Source organism: Elgaria multicarinata, chromosome 3 (assembly GCF_023053635.1).
Source record: "Elgaria multicarinata webbii isolate HBS135686 ecotype San Diego chromosome 3, rElgMul1.1.pri, whole genome shotgun sequence".
In the NCBI taxonomy this organism is placed as follows: domain Eukaryota; kingdom Metazoa; phylum Chordata; class Lepidosauria; order Squamata; family Anguidae; genus Elgaria; species Elgaria multicarinata.
In genome coordinates, this window is record NC_086173.1 from 2,727,674 (window position 1) to 2,746,200 (window position 18,527).

Below are 18,527 nucleotides of genomic sequence, written 5' to 3' on the forward strand. Positions count from 1 at the left end.
GCCTGAAACTGAACTCTAGGCACTCAATTCTTTGATTCAGGTGGACACGGCTATTTCTCCCAGGCAAAGGCCCAGAAGTGGAGAAGGGAGGCGCAGACGAGGCCTTCTCTTCTCCAAAATGTGGCAATCCACACTCTTCAGCCCTAAGGATTTGGGAGAGTAGGGTACTCCCTCTTTGAATTTTGCTAATTTCCTGGCCTCTGCGCAAACTGTGTAGGGAGTCCCACCAGGGCCGGAGCTCCAATGAAGCAGGGAGAGGTGCCCGCGGGAGGCAGAAGTGGTGGAAGAGTGGCAAATTGTGCCTTTCCCCCACCTGCAGCCCAATATAGCCCCAGCCCAGAAAACCCACCAATACCTCCATCGGGTGCTCTACAGAGCCCTGCCAGCTGCTTTCCTGCCGTAGCATTTGCTGCAGTGAGATTGCAAGTAAGTGGGCTGTTTGGAGGAGCCAATGGCCCTCTGTTGCTGTGGGGCTCTCATGACATCCTGGCCGATGGTCAACACCTCATGACATCTTGGCCATGTGTTGAGATCTCACGAGAGCCCAGAGTCACTGAGATCTCAACCCTCCCTCCCTCCCTCCCTCCCTCCCTGCCACCTCTACCGCCAGCCCCAGCCCAGAGAGCCCACCACCTTTCCATTGCTACCGCACGGGGGCTTTCCGAGCTGGGGGTAGCAGGGAGGGAGGGTTGTATGGCGGCAGTGCCACCGTAAGTTCTTCCGCTTCAGGCGGCAGCAGAGCTCGCGCCAGGCCTGAGTCGCACCAACGGATGGAACACATTGCAGTGTCGTGGATAGGCACGGCTCATTTATTACTATGCTCTGGCTTTACGGCAGTAGATGATGGCAGCGTCTGGAGTCCCAGCCCAGAATGAACCAAAACATACTGGTTCCTGCCTCCGAGCAAAGATACAGTCCCACTCTTTTGCAGCTCAGCAGAAGAGCACATGCCAAAGGTCCTCCGTTGAATCCCTACCATCTCCATTTAAAGGGAACTTAAGTTGGGCTGGGAAAGACCTGTGCCTGAGAATCAGAAGAGCAACTGCCAGAGGAGACCATGATGGGCTAAATGAGACGGTAGTCCTGCATCCCCAAACTCCCTGATGTCAACATGCAGTTGGGCAAAGAGTTAGAAGCTCCTTCTTGATTCTGACCCCTCAGCCAAGGATCTAACTCTTTAAGCAGGGAGCCCCACAGGTTCCTCATCCTTGAGTTCAAAGGCCGCAAGACCTACCTCTCCCATGACAGCGATGGGAGTCTCGCCCTTGGCCTGGGCCACACGGTGCTCTATCAGGTAATACATGTACTCATCGTAGAGGAGGCGGATGAGATGGAAGGAGCCAAAACTGGCCGCGCTGCGCAGGGTCAGATCCCGAATCACCATGGAGCTGGGAAGAGAAGGAGCCCAATGCCGTAGTTACAAGCCAGCCGGTGCCACAATGGCTCTTTAGTCATCCCGTTTTACGGAGGCTAAACAGCAGCGAGGAGCCCACGGCTGGGCTGGGCTGGGCAGGACCCAAGAGTGAAGCCTGACACTCGGCTTCTCGCCTTCCACTTACCTGTAGAAGGACCACTTGAGGAGGAAGAGCTTTGCAGCTTTGGGGAAGCTGGGGCTGCCCTGGTAGGGCTTGAGGACCTGGCTGACGACACCATCCAGCCACACCGCCCACTGCTCCAGGGAGTTCTGCTGTTGCAGAGTCATCTTGAAGTCCTGCTCGAGGCGCTGCACCACGCGATCCTCGCACCGACACACCCACGAGGCCTGCTCCTATGGGGCAGCAAGGAGAGGGAGAGGGGCACCTTCGGGGGAGGGGGGTGGCTGCTGCTGCTGCTGCTGCTGCTGCTCCACTGGACAACCCATCCGAGCTGCTTAAAGGAGCTCCAGAGACAGAGGAGCCAAAGCCATCTCACACCGTTTGAGCAGGAAGGCTGGCAAAACACTACAAATTGCTAGGTTCCTTTAGTGACTGGGCCAAGGAGAAGACCCAGATGGCCCACTGAGCCCAGATGTCCCAGAGCATCTGCCGTTGGCGAGGGAGGGCTACCAACCGTTGGGAAGGAAGGAAGAGATGGATTACTTGGGGCCATGGCAGTGGGAGCCATCCAAGGTCAGCGCAGTCCTGGCCAGATATTTGCTTTGTCCTGCTGGTCACCACTGGGCACCAACTACCTTAAAGGCCAGGTTCAGAACTGCAAAGCATCTGGAGGGTAGTGGGCAGCGGGGGGAGGCTGGCGTAGACACGCTCCCCAAGCATCTATCAACACCTATCATCGCTCAATGAGCACAGCTATGCTCAAAAGGGAAGATCCCTCTGGGAACAAATGAATGAATGGGAGGACGGTGCCCTGATCATGAGCTCCCCCAGGCGTAGGGCTGGACACTTTTTCAAGCAGAGAGCCAGACCAGATGGGCTAGCAAAGCAGATCTTGGGGCTGCACCTGACACTGCTCTTACCTTGGCCACTCAAAGCTCCCTCCACCTCCCGGCCCAAAGACTCCAGGTTCCAAATGGAAGAGGAAGAAAAAAGTAGGTAAGGCAGGCTCAGGGCTGAAACCTGGAGCACCGTAGAGCAGGCAGCGTTCTGTGGGTTGTTACCTGGACATTAGCAAAATCCACCCGGTTGAGGTCGCTCAGCATCTGATTGATTTGGGCTGTGTTCTGTAAGACGGCCCGGGCAGCCTGGGCAAGGTGGTTCAGGGAGGTGTACCGCCGCAGGGTCTGGGCAAAGGCACTTGCTGCTGCCACCTGAGACACAAAATACAGAAGGCACAACTTCTTTCCCAACAGTTGGGGTGGGGCGGGGGAGAAGGAGTTGAGCAGCTGGGAGATTATTCCAATACAAGCCTGAACAGGATGCGAGGGGTGGGTGGGGTGTCTAATTCAACGTCCCCTGAATGCTGTCTGTCAATCTGCCCTCCCCCAGACTCCGGAGAGTACCGCCTCCAGAGTGCCTCCTACTGTCAAGCAAGACAACACTGAGCCCACCCTCGCCGCTGCCAGGTTCCCTTCGTTAGGCTCACCTTCACGCGGACCATCTCTTCTGGAATATTCATCATGGCATTCGTCAGCCAGCTCTCTAAACTTTTTGCAAAATTTCGGATTGCTTGCGTCAAGGCACCTGGGTCAGAATGGAACAGCAGCTGTCCTACTGCTCTAGAAGAGCCAGTTCCAGTGTGGCTGGCCGTCCTCGGTGGGCAGGGAGGCCAAGGGCAACCCAACTCTAAGGGGGCAGCTTCAGCGCCTCCCGTGCAGGCTGATACCCACCCCACCACCCACATGGTGCCATGTGGCCAACCGTCCGGGCCTCTTTGGAGCAAGGCACGAGAGCCAGGCAGAGCCCTGCCAACCGCTGAAGTATTCAGCTTTTGCCGTTGCTGCTGGCAGTGGCCATAAGTTTGTGACAGCCCACTGCTGGCCGCAAATATGAGCTGGACTTACTCGGAATGGGCCGGAGCACTTCTGGGATCAGGACCTCTACTAGCCCCTGGTACAGCAGGTTGTCACAGTCCTTCGCCCATTTGAGGACAGGCTCATACTTGGACAGGGTCACCAAGCAGCTCTTTGGGAGGCGTTTCTCCGCTTCATCGTGGCTAAATGTGAAGCGCAGATTAGAGAGCACCACCCCAAAACCACAACTCAGGTTCTCAAGACCCCGCGCCAGCAGCCCTTCCTCAGGAGCAGTCAATGGGTTTGGGTTACTCAGAGGGTGCACAGCCTGCACAGCCACGGTGGAGGTAACACGGCAGGCAGTGAATGCGGGAGAACCCACGTCCTGACTTCCTTCCACTGCAAGTTAACACTTCCTCTGCCAATGCCAGCCGTCCTTCCACAATGGAATTTGCCCGGGTATTTAGGCACCAGGTTATAGCGCACTAACACACCATGGGACGGGAGGGCGGGAAATCTTTTTTTGGGGTCATGTCTTACACTCCCTCCCACCACCACTCTATGATGTCTGAATTCGGCCTTCATGCACCGATGTGACTGTGTGCCAACCCAAGTCTGTGCATAGCCTGAATCAGCAGCCTCGTTTCGAGACACACCCGGGGAAGCAAATTCTGCAGCGAAGGAACTCACAGCCGATACGAGAAAAATAATCCGGGGCTGCTGGCAAAGAGAGGAGCATCCTGAGACCAGAGCATCAGTTTAAATCAAGAATGTGCATCAGGGTGGGCCAATCCATGGTCAAGGGCGACAAAAGCCAAGTCCAAAGAAGGAGGCAAGGCCATTCTGGTCAGAATTACAGCACATAGGAAGCACCGCCCCCTCCCATGGTGTGAGTGTTTTCCACTAGTGACGGCAGACAGCACAGCACTCCGCAGAGAGTTGGCACGACTGCAGGCCTTGCTCTTTGCCGTAGCCTGGCACAGGCTGCCTGTGCCACTTGTGACATGTATACGCGATGCAGTGCTGGCGGAGGGGAGTCTGGGAATTGTAGGCCATCGCCTTTGGAGGGCACCAGGTTGGGGGAAGGCCGCATTAGGGACCGGGGCAAACATGTCATGATTTTCTTGTTCCAAGAATTGAAAGATGCACACAGAACTGGGTCCTGACATTGCCAAGAGTGGGAGACAGCGGAGTGAAACTGCCCTTCCCCCCCAATAATCCGAGGCAGTTTTTCCCTAGAAGCGAATCCCACCAGCAGACGCCCAGCTATGCGAGTCTTGGAGCCATACTCACATGACGATGGGGCTGGTTTCGCTGGGCTGGTTCAAGTTGTACCGCCAAAAGGTCTTCCAGAGCGTCTCCACCAGGGTGAACTGCAGGTTTACCATCACATCAACAATGGCCTGTGGAGGAAGAGGAGCGGAAGCAGCTGTATGGTCAAATTATACATTTGCCGGGCAGAGAGGGGCACCAACAGGATCCTCCCTACTGAATTAATTACCTCCTATCAGCTAGATTACAGGCTGTTTATAACAAACCAATCTAGTTGTCCAGCGTTGTTGTTGTTTTAATCGTCCAGAGCATTCCATTTCTGAATGCCAGGTCGTGATACTCCAGAAGATGATTTCAGACAGCAGATAAGAGGCGGCTGCTGCTGCTCAACTGGAATTCACAGATCGACTCAACACAAACTTTTCAGCTTGAAATGAGACCTAGGTTGGACAACTTCGATCATTCCAGCGGTGTCATGCAAATTCAGCACCTTCCTTGCAAGGGCTGAATGACCCTGGACACAGCTGCACCCAGGGCAGGGAGGGGAGCAACTGGTGAGCGTCCAGATGTTTGAACCTAAAACTCCCATCAGTCCCCAGCTGGCATAGGGACGGTGGGAGCTGTGGCTCAAAACAAAGAGCCACAAGCTGTCTGCCACTGAGCTATGGGCCTGCGGCCCCCTAGTGCAGGGGGTCCCCAACCTTTTTGGACCCAGGGCCACATTTGGGAATATGAGACACTGCTGTGGTAAGCACCACTAAACGGTTGCCAAGGCGATGTGGCTAGTCACCCAATGGCTGTTCACTCCACGGACTGCCAATTAGTTTCCAGGCAAAGTACAAAGTGTTGGTCATCACCTTTAAAACCCTAAATGCTTTGGGCCCAGGTTACCTGCGGGATCGCCTTCTCCCATATAGTCCGCCCCGCACACTCAGGTCCTCTGGGGTGAACTTACTTCAGTCAGCTAAAACTAGGCTGACATCAGTTTCCCAGAGGACCTTTTCTTCTGTGGCCCCCAGATTGTGGAATGGCCTGCCGGAGGAGATTCGTAAAATTCACTCTGTGTGTGATTTTAAGGCCGCTTTAAAGACTAGCCTTTTCCGGCAGACCTATCCAGATCAATGTAAAATCAAGAATTTTTAAGATGTATTGATTCCTGTTCTAATGTTGTTCCCCGCCTCGATCTAAAGGGAGAGGCGGGTAAGAAATAAATTTATTATTATTATTATTATTATTATTATTATTATTATTATTATTATTAAAGGGGTTAGAGGGGAGAGAAAGAGCGAGGAAATGGGTTTGGTGGAGAGAAATGACACGGCTACAGCCTGGGAGAGGGGAGAGAGAGAGCAAAGGGGAAAGGTCTGTGTGGACAGAAGAAGAGTGGGTGGAACCAGGAAGCAACCCTTTCGTTCTTTTCCTGCCTGCTAAAAAGGTGATCGGTGGCACATTCAGGAACAGGGAGGAGAACTTGATGCCCTAATGTTTAATTTTATTAAAAATAAAATTTTGAAGGGAGTGCAGGGCTTTGTGGATGCCGCTGGAGGTCCCTGTGGGCGCCACCTTGGGGACACCCTCCCTAGTGACTAACTCTCATTAACTTTCAGTGTTTGTTTATGAGTATTTCAATGTCAAAATGGACCTTCCCCACTCTTCCAGTATGAGTGTGTGTGTATGTGTACACACACACACATGCACAGATTCATGAATACATATTCACTGTCCACTTCATACTCATTGGCTCTAGCCTATTAAAGCTCATGGTACTACAGCCCATATTTAGTACTGAATAAATATATGCGAACAGCAAGACGCTTCTGAACCCTCACCAGCGGCATTTGCAATAGCGGCTTGGAAGATGTACAGTACTGCTGCAGCCTCACTGGCCCTGCTTTTTTTTTTAAACTGAAGGGAATACAGGAATCTTTAAAATAAAATAAACCAAGAAGGGAAGGCATTCAGGGAAAGAGATCCCCAAAGGCCGAGTCCGCCTGTTCTGGCTTCCACTGAAAGCAGCCGGAGGAGTGCCTGGCCAAGAAGCGTGCCTGTGGTGCAGCACAGCGTGGCTCATTTGATGCCAACCTGCTCGGGAGTCATGTTAGCCTGCTACTTCCCAGCAGCCCTCCGTAGCAGCCAGCCAGTGGGGTTCCCTGGGGGGCGAAGGCTCTGCTTCCAGCCTGCTGCCCTCACATACCTCACAATGTTCTCGATAGAGCAACTGGAAAGCTTTCACATCTTCCGCCCCGATGCCCTCCGGGAGGGTCTTCCCTTGTAGATCTAACTCTGCAAAGTCAGGCAGGCTGCGAGAAGCATCTGCAAGGAGCGGGGGGGGGGGGAGAGAGAGAGGGGTCAACCCTCTGAGGTCAGCCCCACTTTGCCATCATTCATCCAAGTGTGAACCAAAAGTCTGGAGTTCCTTTGGATCCACGATCTACAGCTTCTTAAGGGTCGGAGGAATTGTGTCCCCACGGCCCATTCTAGTCATTGGTGCCCAAGGTGAGACTGTCAGCGCTGAAGTCGTGTAGAGCTGCTTCAAAAAGGACACCTGCAACATGGTTGTGGCTGTACACCATTTCCTCGTGCTGAAAGCTCCATGTACGGGAGGTGTGTGGGGGGGGGTCATAACATTTGCAAATGACTTCCCACCTAGAGAGTGGTCCAACCATGTGGAAAACCTCCGGCCAGCTCTGTATCTTCCTGGGACACGGACCTCCATATAACTGGGCTCAGTCTATGTGATGGCCCTCGAGTGAGCTCCCCCCACTACGTAGGGTAACAAAACTACTAACATCACACATAGATCCAGGTTCTGCCTTCGGCCCATTTCCCCGCCCCCCACCCCACCCCAATCCCTCCACCCAATTTTGGGGGATCTCCCCACAGCTCACTCCATTCACCAATAGCCTGACTCTCTGTGTAGCCATTTTGGGAGCTGGCGGGGCCTCCAGGAGAAGGAAGGAAGGGGCAGGTGATCCAGTGCAAATCTAGACCCAGCCCACAAGCTCTCACAGTCCCCATCAAGAGCCGCTTTCTGTGAGCCAAGTGGCCAAAGACTGCAACTCTAACCGCTGCATGTAGAGGCCGGTTGTGCTTCCCTCCCAGAGACCTCCCAGCTGGAAGCCTCCCAGCACATACCAGAATGGGGGCTGCCTTACCCAAGAACTGCTGGTACTGTTGCACTTGGGCACTGATGTCAGATAGCCCGGAGGCCTGCTGTTGCCCTACAGCCACTCCGTTGGTCATGCCCTCCATCTTCTGAATGGGTTTGAGCCTAAAAGGCAGAGCAACGTGGGGTCAGGGCACGTCGGAGCAACGGCCGCTGCGTGTGAGGAAGGTGTGGAGGGGAGCATGCACGGTGGTGGTAGGCTGACAGGCATGTAGCTGCGTCCTGCCAAACATGGGGGGGGGGGGGAAGGGAGCAGGGAGAAAGAGGCTGCTTGAGGACTGAGCACTGCTCTTGAGCAAGCGGTCGGGGAACCACGACTTCCAGAGGGACACCATGGAGGCCAGGCAGAAAGCTGCTTTATATCAAGCCAGATGATTGATCCATCTAGCGGAGGACCAGTTCTCCAGGGTTTCAGACAGGGTTTCCCCCCGCCCCTACCTGGAGATGCCAAAGATTGGCCCTGGGGTCTTTGGCATGGAAAGTCTCCTCTCCCTACACGGTCTCCTACCTTTGCTTCTGGGAAAAGGGCTGTTGCCTCATGGCCAAGTGTTGCTGGTCCTCCATGAGCCGCAGCAGTGGGGAGTTGGCTTTGATGCGCAGCCCGTAGTAGTGGTATTTGGAGTTCCCTCTGAAAGAAGAGAAAGCGTGAGCCCGCTGGGCCCTGGAGCACGGCCTTTACGTTCACGGTCACCACTCAACACCACCACATTTCAACTGTGGCAGCTGATGGCAAGTCAATCCAAGCAACCAGTGGAGCGTAATTTTAAGGACGACCTCTTTAGTGAAGACCTCTTTGCTCACATGTGGATTCATTTAGTCATTGTGGCTAATTAACTCCAGAGCACTTTGTAACTTAAAAGTGCCTTGCCGTTTTTAACTTGTTCACTATCATCTCCACTGTATTCCTAATGTATGTTTTTGATGCGATTCCAGTAAGTTTCCAGCACAATACATATAACAGTACGTTCGGATTAAGACAGAAAGAGAGTGAAGAGCGCAGTGTAGTGACTAAGAACGAGTGTGAGTTATGAATTCGGAAATTCCTAGTGGGCATCTTGCCTGTGGTGTGAACTACTATGAGGCCCTAGGCAAGCTGCTCTCTCTCAGCCTCACCGTCGGCTTTGACACAGAAACAACGAGCTTTTTTCATGAGGCTGTTACTCCCTTTATCAACTTTTGGTTTCATCGCAGAATAAGTATCCATCCGAGCACTACAGAAACAGCCTTTCCTTTCCTGCTTTTCCATTACATAACCTCTAGGTGGCGCTGCACCACAGTGGAATACTGCAATTACGTAAGTGGGAGAATACCCTTTTTTTAGCTGCAGAAATAACACCCCCCATTTTCTCTGCTCTAAAAAAACACAAGAAAGTGCTCTTAAAAAACAGAAGGGAAACTGGACTATCGTGACATTGTCTAAAGAACCACGAGCGAGGAATCACAAGCGCACAATAAATGCCTCGTGTACAAAATCGCAATGAAATTGGACTACATTACAAGATTCATTTAAAGCCAGGCTTGGTGTCCATGCCCATGCTACAATACCCTCAGGCATCTCCTGTGGTGCCCAGCTCCTTGCCCAACCCAATTATTATTTTTACCTTGGGCAGCTAGAAAGCAAATGGCTGCTCTTTAGCTACCCCATCCACCTCTTTTCCCTTCCTCAGAAAGCTTTGACACACACATTGCCCCAGAGGCATACTTCTGAAAGGAGCCAGCCCACATAGAGCCAGAAGTCAGTGCTTCATCTGCCCTACAGAAACTCTCTTTGAAAGGCAGGGAGCAAAAAAGAAGCAGCTCCTCCTCATTTAGTTTGCGGGACTGGTGGGCACAGCCGGGAGAGCAAAAGGAGGGTTTGGCCAGGCCTGAGTAGTGACCTGACTTGAGGTGGGTGGGGGTGGGGGGAAAGCAAGGAGAGGGCCTGTCTATGTGTGTGTGTGTGTTTTGGGTGTGGTGGGGGAGAAAGGGGGGGTTGGGGGAGTTGATCTTTAGAGAAAGAGAGAGGTGAGTGGATGTTGTGTGCAAGGAGTGTGGAGTGATCCCGAAAGAGGAAACTGGGGGTTCAAAAGAGTCGGATTGCGTTCTAGGCTCAGACTAGTTGTGACCACAGCAATCCATGGCATCAATTTTTTGACAGCGCCAATGACACTTTCTCAAAATTGCTCATTATTCTAAAAGGGTGGGGAGCCATTTTAAGGACTACAGAGCCAATGTATGCAAAGTATTTTGAACACTCTAAAGTGCTATAAGAATGCTAAATGTTAGTATTACTTACCCATGGCCATCTAGGGAGTTAATGGGGTAGGGTGGGATTTGAACCCAGACCCCTCCAGCCTATAGATTGGACCACACTCTTTCTCTCCATGATTACATAAAACATAAATGGTAAAACCCCCACTGCTGCAAAAAACAACAACCAACCCTTACTTTGTTCCAACATCAGTAACTAGGAGGAAAATATAAATAATGTTTTGGTCTATTTGGCCACTATGAAGTTTTGCTGGTATAGCAAGGTTCAGATCCGTTTGAGCCCAGAAATTAGGTTTCTGTCTTGGCTGACAAGGTCACTCAGAGGGTCAATGGGAGAGGCCTCCTTGGATTACCTGGTTCCAAGCCGGCGAGTACGGAGGCCCATAAACACTGAACGGATCAGCTTGCCAAAGGACGCTGCATTGACGGGCTCCAGTTTCTGCTCCTGGCAATGCAGGAGGTAATGGCAGTACAAGGTACTGCGTGGAAGGCTCACACCCTCAGCTGTCTCATAGTTATCCAGCAGCCACTGCACCTGCAAAGAAAAAGGGCTGCACGTTATGCGTCTTCCAACTTCAGATTCCGTTTTCAAGTTTTGATGCCTTCCTTTGTTCGCAGTTATTAACTGACAGGTTTGTGCAAAAAGTCGATCAATACACAGTCCAAAAACTGCAGCCTGCATTTGGGAAGTGGATGCCCATGCGAGGCTTCAGTTTCTCCCACCACCTCCCTCCAGGCCCCCAAACCAAAATACAAGTTAAGGTCACACTGATGCCAGAGACAACCATCTGACCATCTAGCCATTTTACAGGCCTTTTGCAATCCAGTCCCTGTTTCATCAAAACAGGCAGCACTTTCAAACACCTGACATGTTTTTCATAGAATCATAGAATCATAGAATAGCAGAGTTGGAAGGGGCCTACAAGGCCATCAAGTCCAACCCCCTGCTCAATGCAGGAATCCACCCTAAAGCACCACTAGCATTTTGTGCTAGTGAACATCATGCAGAGTCAAGGTGAGATGAACGAAGGAATCTTGATGGATCTAAAATAACAGATACAGAAGAGAGAACAGGGACATTTCACAACCCTTCAGCTAGACCTGCCTTGCATCTGATGCCTGGTGAAGAGCCCTGATGCTAGGCGTGCCTCAAAGAACAAGAGCCATGAAGGGGAGTGTCCTGCTTACAGATGGTCCATGCCCTAAGCAGGGTTTGCAGAACAGGCAGTCCAGGTCCTCTCTGTTAATTTCCAGTAATGTATCGAAAAGCAGAAGCATAGACAGGTCAGTCCGTAGTCAGTTGCCAAGTGGTCATGGAGCCAAGCGTCAAAGCCAGTAAGGGACTGTCCAGAAAAGCGTTATCAGAAACGTTGCCGAAGGTCTAGGAATCTGAGTTTTGATGCAGCAAGGTCAGGAAGCCAAGGAAACTGACGGTTTGCCTTCAGCGAGGTATGATGTCCAGATTCCAGCTGGACGTCAGGAAAAACTTCCTGACTGTTAGAGCAGTATGACAATGGAACCAGTTGCCTAGGGAGGTTGTGGGCTCTCCGACACTAGAGGCCTTCAAGAGGCAGCTGGACAAGCATCTGTCAGGGATGCTTTAGGGTGGATTCCTGCATTGAGCAGGGGGTTGGACTCGATGGCCTTGTAGGTCCCTTCCAACTCTGCTATTCTATGATTCTATGATCAGGAAAAACTTCCTGACTGTTAGAGCAGTACGACAATGGAACCAGTTCCCTAGGGAGGTTGTGGGTTCTCCCACACTAGAGGCCTTCAAGAGGCAGCTGGACAAGCATCTGTCACGGATGCTTCAGGGTGGCTTCCTGCATTGAGCAGGGGGTTGGACTCGATGGCCTTGTAGGCCCCTTCCAACTCTGCTATTCTATGATTCTATGATTCTAGGCACTCTGCATTTGCTCTGAAACCCAAGATTCGACTCAAGCAGGTAAAATGCACTGCTGAAATGAGATTACTTTGATTTTTATTTGCAATTTAGTGTGTGTGATGGTTGTCTTCCTTTTCTTTACATGAGTTCTTAAGGTATTTCACAAGGTTATGATAATTTCTGTGCATTGTAGACTTTGGCCAATGCACCTTCTATTTTATTTTTCCTAGAGCTGGGCAGAAGGTTGGTGCCTTGGTGTTTATTTATTTATTTATTACATTTTTATACCGCCCAATAGCCGAAGCTCTCTGGGCGGTTCACAAAAATTAAAACCATGATAAAACAACCAACAGGTTAAAAGCACAAATACAAAATACAGTATAAAAAGCACAACCAGGATAAAACCACGCAGCAAAATTGATATAAGATTAAAATACAGAGTTAAAACAGTAAAATTTAAATTTAAGTTAAAATTAAGTGTTAAAATACTGAGTGAATAAAAAGGTCTTCAGCTGGCGACGAAAGGAGTACAGTGTAGGCGCCAGGTGGACCTCTCTGGGGAGCTCATTCCACAACCGGGGTGCCACAGCGGAGAAAGCCCTCCTCCTAGTAGCCACCTGCCTCACTTCCTTTGGCAGGGGCTCACGGAGAAGGACCCCTGTGGATGATCTTAAGGTCCGGGCAGGTACATATGGGAGGAGGCGTAACAGAATATCCCCAAGCATCTGGACTGAAGAGTTTTCAGATGAAGGAGATAGCCAGTCGTAACCTCTTTTCCCTTTGGGGGAAACCCTTGTAAAGAAGGGAAATCCACTGGTAAAGAAAACCACCACCACCCCGTCCCAAATCCATAACAGAGTCTCAAAAGCAACGCAAACGACACCATGTTTTTCTAGTCAGAATACACACTCGGTTCACGCACCCATCTGCTGAGCCCAGAAGTTGCTCTGTCTGGGCTGAGAGTGCAGCCTAGGAGATGCCCAAGAATCTTGCAGTTGCACCTTCAGGGAGAGATCTACTGAATTGGGCAAGCAAGGTGCCTTTCAGAAAATCTCTAGTGATCTTCTCACAAAGGAACCCTGAGAAGCTTCAGAGAAACCTCGGGGCTCCCCTGGATGCAGCTGTGAAAACCACTGCACTAATGGGAGCACTTTCATTAGCTGCACAGAAGAGGACAAAAGATTCTAGGAGCTTCGAGTGCCTTTTACCATCTTCGGCTGGTTCGCCAACTGCGGCCTCTCCTGGACAGGGATAGCTTGACCACGGTGGTACAGGCATTGGTAACCTCAAGATTGGATTACTGCAACGCGCTCTACGTGGGGCTGCCCTTGAAGCTGCTCCGGAAGCTGGAGCTCGTGCAGAATGCTGCAGCTCGGCTGTTGTCTGGAGCGGCCCCTTTCCAGCATGTAACTCCTCTGCTGAGGGAACTGCACTGGCTGCCTATTCGCTACCGGGCCAGGTTGAAGGTTCTTGTACTTGTGTACAAAGCCCTAAACAACTTGGGACCAGGATACCTGAGAGAGCGCCTTCTCCCCTACCAACCTGTCCAGTTACTGAGGTCATCCGAGGGCCTGCTCCTGATGGTTCCACCTAGATCCATCCTCCGATTGGAACCCACCAGGGGAAGAGCCTTCAGCGTGGTGGCCCCCCTCCTGTGGAACTCCCTGCCTCTGGAGGTCAGGCAGGCTCCGACCTTGTACTCCTTTCGGCGCCTCCTGAAAACATCTTTATTCCAAGAAGCCTTTCTTTAACATGCAGCCTTGGATTTCTGATTTTTGCTTCTTTTTAAATTTCGTTTCAACTGTTTTATTCTGTTTTTATTTTCATTTTACCTTGTACACCGCTCCGAAATTTTTCAATGGGGTGCGGTATATAAATATTCTAAATAAATAAATTGGACAGCAAAGTATCTTAGTGGGGAGATTCAAAGACTTACAGTTGCTGGGGAGGCACGGGTGGTATGTGAGTAGGACTGGCTTGAACTTCCCAACATGTAGCCTCCTTGAATCACGTATGTCCCTGTGCTGCCGCTGCCAGCGCTGCCTCCGCCTCCAGCAGTGCTGCCGCCACCACTGCCGCCACCGCTTCCACCCCCACCTCCACTCCCTCCTCCAGCACTGCTGCCTCCACTTGGGTTGGCTATGATTTGTCCTCCGGAGACATACATGGGCACTGAGCCACTGCTGGCCACTGTCTGGGAGGTTGCTGGGGTGGAGACCTGGGTCGGGGTGGCTTGCGATTCATAGTAGTTTGCTCCAGCGTTCTGAGTGTAGAGAGGAGTCTCCGTGTAAGGGTAAGTGTTGGAGCGTCTGAAAGGAAGAAACCCAGACAGGTATTGGTGCCATGCTCCTCTCCCAAGTGGGAAAACAGCCACCAGTAACAGAGGGCAAGGTGGCAGGTAAAAATATATGCATCAGCCTACAACAAGCGAGGAAAAACATCTTGTAGATCCACCATCGCCCTTTACCAAGATAGATTTTTTGGTTTGGCTGCTTAGCTGAGGTATGGCTGTGTGATTTCCCTTAGCTCTGATCAGGTTCATAAAACAATTTCGTCTGTCCCTGTCGGCTCTTCCAAATTCTAAGCATGGCATGATCATTCTGCTGTTTTGGGATCTTGTTTTTGAGGAAACAGGTAAAAAAATACCAAGCAGTCCACTGTTCCTTCCCCTTCCTCTCTCTGGAATTTGTTACAACGTTTTCTATATAATGGTTTAGAAAACTGACAAACTTTCCACCATAGCTGCTTTATACTCGAGAGTGCAGATCTGGAAAACTCTATAAAAATGGACATCTATGTAACTGTCTAGACCAGTGGTTCCCAAAGTGGGTGGTCCTGCCCCCTTGGGGGCAGTGGGATTGCATAGGGGGGTGCTAAGAGGTGGTCTTTTCCGTACCAGGAGTTTTGGTTACAGAAGGAAATTTCTGATCGCTATCCTGCACTATGGAGAGTGGTTCAGAAGCTCCTGGTTGCATTTCCAACATCATATTTGGTGGAATGTGGTTTTAACGTGGTCTGCCTACTTCTCCCCAAGCAAAGAAATCGACTCCAGATTACTAAACGTGGTGATTTAAGACTCGTGTTAAGTGACTTTAAACCAGACATTGGGAAACTGGTATCCCTTCATCAAGCCCATCCATCACATTAGGAATTTACAGAATAGTGAGGTACTCTACCCTAGTTACTAAACGTGATATCTAATATTCTTGCTAAATGACTATCAGACTTTGAAAAGAGGATATCACTGGATCAAGTTCATCAATTAGGTTTAATTGAATAAACTGAAAAAAGGTAATTGGATTTTGAATAAATATTCAATTAATTGTTACTGTTTTGAATTTTATTGTTATTATCTTCCTTAGTGGGTCGTTGAAAACCGCTGTTCTGAATAATGATTTTTATAGGGTAGGGTAGGGGGCACTGGGCTTGAGTTTGTGGAACCAAGGGGGCGGTGACCTGAAAAAGTTTGGGAACCACTGGCCTAGACCATATGCTTTTCATGCATCTTTAGATCCAGAAACGGCTTTCGATAACATTGTCAGTGTCCAGTGGTGACATTACTCAAGCAAGCAGTTGCCCAGTTGCACTATGCATTGCACAAGAGTTACGCAACACCACTTGCACAACCACGCTTGCGCTAATGACGGTTTAGCTGCCTTCTTCTCTTGTGCAGTTTCTGATAGCGCAATGTCATTTGCACTAATGGAATGACACAGTTGGATACTGCCATTGAATCGACATTTTAATTTGAAGTTCTGCATGCCTTTCATTTTGGGCAAATGTTTAATTATCACTAAATATCTAAAATAGACCCAAGAGCTACGAGATATGACAGAAATTGAGCAACTGCTAATGAGGCATAATGAACATCTACTACCTAAGATCTATAAATTATGTTAAAAATATAGAACAGAACCAGAACTGGTTAAAAATGATATAGTCATATGGGTGGGCCCAGGTGCCTTTGCAGCAGAACCAACCTTGTCTCCTCGTCCCCAGCCCTGCTCTGATCAGTACCCCTATTCATTCACCACATTTCCCCCCTGGTGATTTGGGTGTATGCAAATGAGGTCAGTTCACCCAATTCTTTCACAAGTGCACAACAGTGCTTTTTCGCCTCTCTGATATGTACAGCCTTGCCTTGCCAATTCCCTTGTACGTTTCAGCTGTCAAAGGGAGCACCAAAGTGGAGCGCATACCAAGGAAATTGACAACTCGAGACAGCGGAAGGGCTAATTTGCCCATCGTTGCCAAAGACTGAGGGGGAAATAATACTAAAGGAGAGAAGGAACCCATTTGTACAACTGTCCAGCTGCCTCTTGAAGGCCTCTAGTGTGGGAGAGCCCACAACCTCCCTAAGTAAATGATTCCATTCTCGCACTGCTCTAACAGTCAGGAAGTTTTCCTGATGTCCAGCTGGAATCTGGCTTCCTTTAACTTGAGCCCATTATTCCGTGTCCTGCACTCTGGGAGGATCGAGAAGACATCCTGGCCCTCCTCTGTGTGACAACCTTTTAAGTTTCTGAAGAGTGCTATCATGTCCCCCCTCAATCTTCTCTTCTCTAGGCTAAACATGCCCAGTTCTTTCAGTCTCTCTTCAGAGAGCTTTGTTTCCAGACCCCTGATCATCCTGGTTGCCCTCCTCTGAACACGCTCCAGCTTGTCTGCGTCCTTCTTGAATTGTGGAGCCCAGAACTGGACGCAATACTCTAGATGAGGCCTAACCAGGACAGAATAGAGAGGAACCAGCACCTCACGTGATTTGGAAGCTATACTTCTATTAATGCAGCCCAAAATAGCATTGGCCTTTCTTGCAGCCATATCGTACTGTTGGCTCATATTCAGCTTGCAATCTACAACAATTCCAAGATCCTTCTCGTTTGTAGTATTGCTGAGCCAAGTATCCCCCATCTTGTAACTGTGCCTTTGGTTTCTATTTCCTAAATGTAGAACTTGGCATTTATCCTTATTAAATTTCATTCTGTTGTTTTCAGCCCAGCACTCCAGCCTATCCAGATCACTTTGAAGTTTGTTTCTGTCTTCCAGGTATTAGCTATCCCACCCAACTTTGTGTCATCTGGAAATTTGTAGTGGGGTGGTTTGCCATTGCCTTCCCCAGTCATGGTTACCTTTCTAGCTGGGTCCTCATTTTACCGACCTCGGGAGGATGGAAGGCTGAGTCGACCTGAGCCAGCTGCCTGAGAACCAGCTTCCGCTGGGATCAAACTCAGGCCGTGGGGAGACTTTCGGCTGCAGAAACTGCTGCTTACCACTCTGCGCCACAGTCCACATGTTCCCTTTCTGGAGACTCAGGGAAGTGTTGAATGAGAGGAGGACACTGACAAGTGTCAATTTAGCACTTAATCGGGAGAGGATTTCAGTGGCAAGTGGGAGATACTGCCTGTCTCTCCCTACTCCCCTGTTTTTGCTGCACTTACTTCTCTCACTTCGGCGCTCCCTTTGAGAGCCAAAACATACAAAGCAAGAGTACATAGACTGGACAGGTGAATCTGCACTCTTGGAGACTTGTGAAAGAATGGGAATACAACAACAACAACAACAACTTTAAAAGGGCCCTTTTGCGTACTCCCGAAGCCCCGAAAAATTAAAAAAACAGGTGGCGAACAAGCGACAGTCAATCCAAAGTGCCATTTGGTCAACTTTGGAGGGGCAGCCAATGGAGAGGGAGGCTGGATATCGCAAAGAGCAGCAGGGTGTTTTTTTTTGCCACTCTTGCCAAGCAACTCTGTAGCCAATCCTGGCAACCCATTATAAAATCGCTCTCCTGGGTTTGGACAACACAACAACCCACCATATGTATAAGCAACTCTACAACAAGCCATGGGTTCTCGGAGTGGCTTGTTTTGGGGAGGGGGGGGAATCCACCCTGCAGAAAATGCACCGGATTCAGAACAACTCGCTATGTTAGCTGCCCATTGATGTGCAAACCCAGTCAATATGTATAATATGGATTGTATTTTATGGCAAGGAAAAAAGTTTAGGATACCAAAACAACAACAATAAAACAATTCTGAGCATTAATTGGCTAGACCATATATTTTTCATGCCAAGTTATGTTTTTTGTCTCTTAAGAAAACAAATCTTCTGTTCTGCAACCTCCTATCACATTTTTTTAAAAAAATTGGTCCAATTCCCCGTTATGTCTTCCAATACTATTTTTACGCTTGTATCCATATTCACTTCTTGCAAGAAAAACCGTAAAGAGTAGTGTAGCACTTTAAAGATGGGAAGAGAAATCTGAAGCAGCGAGGCAGAGGAAATAAATGGCAACGTGTTCGCCACTTCCCAAACCTGGCCAGCCTCTGTGGTGGACTCTTTTCCGCTAGCAGAAGACACTTCTGCCACACCCTAAGCCCCTTGGATAGGATACCAAGGTGGGCAGGATTGTGTGACAATGGCTTTATTGTGGCATAATCAATCAGTTAGTCTTTAAAGTTGCACAATTTTTTTGTTATTAATGTGCAATTAATGTGCCTCTATAAGCAACCTTATTTGGGGATTTTTCTTTCTTTTCTGTTTTAGGAGTAAACTGTCATTCTTTACTG

At 49.9% G+C, this 18,527-nt stretch overlaps 1 protein-coding gene across 4 annotated transcripts in view; it reads right to left on the reverse strand.

The window, feature by feature from the left end:
* The window catches only part of RFX1 (regulatory factor X1), a 67,941-nt gene that overhangs the window by 6,580 nt on the left and 42,834 nt on the right, over positions 1–18,527 (reverse strand). For all 4 annotated transcript variants that reach the window (XM_063119100.1, XM_063119099.1, XM_063119098.1 and 1 more), the window contains 11 exons: positions 13,898–14,270; positions 10,430–10,611; positions 8,335–8,454; positions 7,816–7,931; positions 6,855–6,973; positions 4,682–4,791; positions 3,440–3,591; positions 3,022–3,119; positions 2,597–2,746; positions 1,560–1,768; positions 1,235–1,388 (listed from right to left, as the gene is read on the reverse strand). In XM_063119100.1, the coding sequence (XP_062975170.1) occupies positions 1,235–1,388; positions 1,560–1,768; positions 2,597–2,746; positions 3,022–3,119; positions 3,440–3,591; positions 4,682–4,791; positions 6,855–6,973; positions 7,816–7,931; positions 8,335–8,454; positions 10,430–10,611; positions 13,898–14,270 (1,783 nt within the window). The remainder of the gene's footprint in view (positions 1–1,234; positions 1,389–1,559; positions 1,769–2,596; positions 2,747–3,021; positions 3,120–3,439; positions 3,592–4,681; positions 4,792–6,854; positions 6,974–7,815; positions 7,932–8,334; positions 8,455–10,429; positions 10,612–13,897; positions 14,271–18,527) is intronic.